This window comes from Chelonia mydas, chromosome 21, assembly GCF_015237465.2.
Source record: "Chelonia mydas isolate rCheMyd1 chromosome 21, rCheMyd1.pri.v2, whole genome shotgun sequence".
In the NCBI taxonomy this organism is placed as follows: Eukaryota; Metazoa; Chordata; order Testudines; family Cheloniidae; genus Chelonia; species Chelonia mydas.
In genome coordinates, this window is record NC_051261.2 from 12,325,026 (window position 1) to 12,331,025 (window position 6,000).

General features: G+C 55.5%; 1 protein-coding gene across 1 annotated transcript in view; it reads left to right on the top strand.

Annotated features, from left to right (window-relative positions):
* Window positions 1-5,474, top strand: part of LOC122463508 (kinesin-like protein KIF21B) — a 6,999-nt gene extending 1,525 nt beyond the window's left edge. The window contains exons 2-4 of the mRNA XM_043533804.1: window positions 3,613-3,748; window positions 4,583-4,747; window positions 5,309-5,474. Coding sequence (XP_043389739.1) covers window positions 3,613-3,748; window positions 4,583-4,747; window positions 5,309-5,474 — 467 coding nt within the window. The remainder of the gene's footprint in view (window positions 1-3,612; window positions 3,749-4,582; window positions 4,748-5,308) is intronic.
* The last annotated feature ends 526 nt before the right edge of the window (window positions 5,475-6,000 follow it).

Here is a 6,000-nt window from a genome sequence, read left to right on the forward strand (position 1 = left end):
GACAATGACTTGTTTATACTGCTCTATATACTATACACTGAAATGTATTCCAACTGATTTATATTCCAATAGATTTATTGTATAATTATATGGTAAAAATGGAAAGTAAGCAATTTTTCAGTAATAGTGTGCTGTGACATTTTTGTATTTTTGTGTGTGATTTTGTAAGCAGTAGTTTTTAAGTGAGATGAAACTTGGGGGTACGCAAGACAAATCAGACTCCTGAAAGGGGTACAGTAATCTGGAAAAGTTGAGAGCCACTGTTCTAGACCTTTCATCATTTTTGTTGCTTGCCTCTGGACTTTCTCCAATTTGTCCACATCTTTCCTAAAATGTGGCACTCAGAACTGGACACAATACTCCAGTTCAAGCCTAATCAGCGCTGAGTAGAGCGGAAGAATTATTCCTCGTGTCTTGCTTACAACAATCCTGCTAATACATCCCAGAATGATGTTCGCTTTTTTTGCAACAGTGTCACACTGTGATCCACTATGATCCTTAGATCCCTTTCCGCAGTACTCCTTCCTAGGCAGTCAGTTCCCATTTTGTATGTGTACAACTGATTGTTGCTTCCTAAGTGGAGTACTTTGCATTTGTCCTTACTGAATTTCATCTTATTTTCTTCAGACCATTTCTCCAGTTTGTCCAGATCATTTTGAATTTTAATCCTATCCTCCAAAGCATTGCAACCCCTCCCAGCTTGGTATCATCCGCAAACTTTACACGTGTACACTCTATGCCATTACCTAAAACACTGATGAAGATATTGAACAGAACCAGATCCAGAACTGATCCCTACGGGACCCCACTTGATATGCCCTTCCAGCATGACTGTGAACCACTGATAACTACTCTCTGGGAACAGTTTTCCAACCAGTTTTGCACCCACCTTATAGTAGCTCCATCTAGGTTACATTTCCCTAGTTTGTTTATGAGAAGGTCATGCAAGACAGTATCAAAAGCCTTACTAAAGTCAAGATAGACCACATCTACTGCTTCCCCCCATCTACAAGGTGTGTTACCCTGTCAAAGAAAGCTATTAGGTTGGTTTGACATGATTTGTTCTTAACAAACCCATGCTGACTGTTACTTGTCACCTCATTATCTTCTAGGTGTTTGCAAATTGCTTGCTTGATTATTTGCTCCGTTATCTTTCCAGGTACTGAAGTTAAGCGGACTGGTCTATTCCCCAGGTTGTCCTTATCCCCCTTTTTCTAGATGGGCACTATCTTTGCCCTTTTCCATTCTTCTAGAATCTCTCCCGTCTTCCATGACTTCTCAACGATAATCGCTAATGGCTCAGATATCTCCTCAGTCAGCTCCTTGAGTATTCTAGGATGTATTTCATCAGGCCCTGGCAACTTGAAGACACATCACTTGTCTAAGTAGTTTTTAACTTGTTCTTTCCCTATTTTAGTCTCTGATCCTACCTCATTTTCACTGGCATTCACTATGTTAGACGTCCAATCACTACTAAACTTTTTGGTGAAAACTGAAACAAAGAAGTCATTTAGCACTTCTGCCATTTCCACATTTTCTGCTCTTGTGCCCTTAATAATATCTCTTTGAAAAACTGCCAACACTCTTGAAATGTTTTTCCCTTCAGACTTGCTTCCCATGGCATCTCACCTACCAACTCCCTGAGTTTGCGAAAGTCTGCCTTCTTGAAATCCATTATCTTTATTGTGCTATTTTCCCTCCTACCATTTGTTAGAATCAAGAACTCTCCCATTTCATGATCACTCTCACGCAAGCGGCCTTCCACTTTCAGATTCTCAGCCAGTTCTTCTCTTTTGTCAAAATCAAATCTAGAACAGCCTCTCCCCTTCTCCACCTTCAGAAATAAAAAATTGTCTCCAATACATTCCAAGAACTCGCTGGATAATCTGTGCCCTGCTGTGTTATTTTCCCAACAGATGTCTGGGAAGTTGAAGTCCCCCATCACCATCAAGTCCTGTGCTTTGGATGATTGTGTTAGTTGTTTCAAAAAGCCTCATCCACCTCTTCTTCCTGGGTAGGTGGTCTGTAGTAGACCCCTACCATGACGTCACCCTTATTTTTTACCCTTTTTATCCTTACGCAGAGACTTTCAACAAGTCTCTCTTCTATTGCCATCTCAACCTCAGTCCAGATATCTACATCTTCGATATATAAGGCAACAACTCCTCCCAATAACAAGGCAGTGGGTAAAGGTTCTGGGAGAACCTACAATAACACACAGGTGGGGACATGATATGGGAGGGCACTAGGGTTGCCAGGCATCTGGTTTTCGACCAGAATGCCTGGTTGAAAAGGGACCCTGGCGGCTCTGGTTGGTACGGCCGACTGGGCCGTTAAAAGTCCAGTTGACGGCGCAGTGGGGGCTAGGGGCTAAGGCAGGCTCTCTGCCTACCCTAGCTCCACGCGGCTCCCGGAAGCGGCCACCAGGTCCTTGCAGCCCCTAGACACATGGACAGCCAGGGAGGCCTCCACTTGTTGCCCCCACCCAGAGGGCCAGCTCCACAGCTCCCATTGGCCAGGAAACCTTCCATCTGCGAATCCCTTCCCCATCTGCCAAACCGGGGTGAAGCTCATTGGGAAACCGGAGTGGGTCAGATGGAGAGAGGGCGCTTCCCCATGCTGGCCCCGGATGGTGCCCTTATGCCCCACACAGCACAGCTGGAGCCAGGCCCCAGTTTGTTCAAGCCCGGAGGTTCTGGGGCTTGGGTCCAGAGCCAGCCTGCCCCTGCTAGTCTCTGACTCCACAGGGAATGGGGCAGCGTGCGCCATGCAGCAGCCTGGACTCTGTTTGCTTCAGGATCTTGCCTAGATGGGGCACAGGGGCCACCCACAACTCTCACGGGGGGAGGAGGGGCTCCTGTGTTCCAGCAGCAAGATGGCCAGTGGGTGAAGCCAGTTTCCTTAGCCTTTCCAAGCCCCCCACCCCCAGCCAAGGCAGAGTCTGAACGAGTCCCTGAGCCCTTAACACCAACCGGGGTGTGATCTGCCCCCCGGGGGGCCTGTCTGGGGCACACGCTGCCCTGCAGACTCTGTCTGTGGTTTGCTTTGCTCTGGAGCCCCACTAGCAGGCCCTGGCAGCCTTGTGTGGCGGGATCTGCCTTCATCCTAGGTCACCCAGCCAGCACCCCCTTGTTGACGCCCTTGCTCTCTCTCTCCCACGGAAGGGGCCTCATTAACCCCGTGGGCAGTGCCAGGAGCGCCCGGACGGCCCCTCTGCAGTGCATATCCGTGGCAGAGGGACACTCCAAGCCTGTTCTTGGATGCCACCGACGAGCTGCTCTTCTCTGGATCCAAAGGTGCACACCTCAGGGGTGGGCTGGCTGCTGAGCTCTGGGTGTGATCGCTGGGGAGTGAGCCTGTTACCCAGGGAAGGGGCTGAGCCGCCCCGAACTGCGAGGACAGGACAGGAGCCTCTTGCTTGGACGGCACCGGCCTGCCTGAGAGCCCCCTAAGCCACAACAGGCCAGTGCAGTTCTGGGTCCCCCCAGTAGAGGGCAGCAATGCTGCACGAGTCATTAGTGACATCCATGAAGCGAGTTGCTGGGGCCTCTGCCCAGCCCCTAATGGCCAGGTGCCCACCTCGCACCTGGCACTAATAAACCCTCGTTCCAGCGGAGGTGCCAGGGGTTCTTCAACAACAGGGTGTCCGTCAACTAGTGCAGCCACCAGAGCTGGTGTTCACCGTCTCCACCTCCTACATCAAGGTGTGGGACATCTGGGACTCGGCCACGTGCGTCCGCACCCTCATGTAGGTACCTGGTGCGCTGAGGCTGCTCTGGGGGCCTGGCCGAGCTCGACGCGCTGCCCTGCCAGCTGTCCCGCACCCAGGGCAGCATAGCAAAGGCCAGGCAGGCTGCAGGGCTGAGCCTAGGAATGGTGCAGTGCTGGTCGCTCTAGCCCGGCCTGGCTTGCGGAGGCTCTGTGGCTTGGTGCTCTGCTCTCAAGGCAGTTGCTCCTTTAGTCTGTTTCAGGGGGCCCCGTGCACCCTACTGCCTACGATTGCTTTGATCAGGGATGCGTAATGACCCATCTGCAGCTGCCAGCACCGTTTCCAGACCCCAGCGAATCAGCCCCTCTCTCTGGTGCCCAGCCACCGACTGAGACGTCTCCTTGCCTGCAGTCCCTCCCCAGACCTAAAATCAGACTGGTGGGAACGGGCCTGGGCTGCCTGTCACCATCAACTCCAGGCAAGGGGCGGGGTTTGTGTTGCTCCGCCCCTGGGCGTGGCGCTGGCATGCCTGCTGGCGTGGGTCTGGCTGGCTGCTCGGCAAGGCACCTCCCTTGGGGCCGCCCCCCGAGAGCTGCTGCTTGGGTCACCCTTGCTGTGCCGTTGCTCCTGGTTTGAGGGGACGTGGGGCTGAGCGGGGGGGTCTCATCCTGGCACTGCATGGGGCCAGGAAGTGGCGTTGCTTTGCCCTCTAGATGGCTGGGGACAGACGCTCTCCAGCTTTCTAATCAGTCCACAATGGACCAGATCTTCCACTGCACACTGTGTAAATCCCCCCCACCCGCATTTCACCTGCCCCCCGCCCCCCGAGGGTCTCTGCCTTGAGGCTCACCTCTTGCTGTCTCTTTGGCTTAGCTCTTCGGGTCAGGTGATCTCCGGGGACGCCTGTGCCGGGACCACGACCCGCACCATCGCCAGCGTGCAGGGCGAGCACCAGATCAACCAGATCGCGCTCAACCCCGCCGGCACCATGCTCTACGCCGCTGCCGGGAACTCCGTCCGCATCTGGGAGCTCAACAGGTCAGGGCAGCACCGGGGCTCGGGCCCCCAGGCGAGGGCAGTTCTTGCGGGGCGGGAGCCGGGTGCTGCGTAGGCAGAGGGAGCAGCCGTTCTGTGCTGGGCTGGGGCCCGCTCCCTCCCAGCTGGAAGCTGTTATTTTGGTGGATTTGGCCTAGGACCATTGGCCTCAGCGCCAAGGCTCTTCGCACTACAGCAGCTGCTGGGACACATCCCCGGGGTCGATGATCAGGCCCAAGGCTGGGTGAAAGCAGGACCCAGTGCTGCAGCCCTTGGGGTGACTGGCTGGTGCGCTGAGCCCCTCTGACACTGCTCCTGACCCCAGATGTCCACCCCAACCCGAGGTTGGGATCGCGGCCCATCGTGCCCAGGGACGTGGTATCCCCAGGGTGCTCTGTGCCCCAGAGACGGAGGTCCCAATTCGAGAGGGTGGTGGAGAGGGGCCCGGGGCTGGAAGGGTCCCTGCTGGGAGCCTTGGAGACAGGGCTAGCAAAGGGCCTGCAGGAACGAGCGTCTCCTGCTGAGTGTGCCCCAGACCCTGACGGCCCCGGCTCCTGCTTGTAGGTTGCAGCCTATCGGGAAGCTGACCGGCCACATCGGGCCCGAGATGTGTCTGACTGTGAACCAGACCGCGAGCAACCACGACCTGGTCGTCACCGGCTCCAAGGATCACTATGTCAAGTGGGACCCTCCCTCCCTCCCGCTCACGGGCAGCACAAAAGGCCTTTGAGCCCCGGGCCCACTGGTCGCACCAGCCCTCCCCAGCCCCGTGCATAGCCGCTCTCCTGTAGGTGCCAGATACAGGGGCTCGCTGCCCACCAAAGGCCTGGCGAGGAGGGGACGCGCCGGGTGGGGTTGTCCAGAGCACCCGGCGTCGGCCTAACTCTGCTCCCACGGTGGGCGGGAGGGAGCCGTTCTGTTGACCTCAGGGGGAGCAGAAAGAGGCCAGCGCTGAGCACATCTGCAAATCCCACCAGGGTCTGAGAAATGCCACGAGTCCCCCAGGACGCGTGGCCTGTAGCCGTAGTGCTGGGCCACTCGCCAGCCCTGGAGACCGGAATTCCAGGTGCCCGGCCTAGGCTGCGCCCCCTACCAACCTGCCTCCTACAAAGGTGCAGCCCACCTCTTCCTCCCCTCTGTGGCCTCCGCTGGACCTGCTATCCGGGAGGCTATTTTGTCTTTGCAATGTGGCCCCCTGCCCGCCGGGCGCAGCTCACCACCAAACCATTGGAGGAGGCGGAGATTTCCAGTCCCAG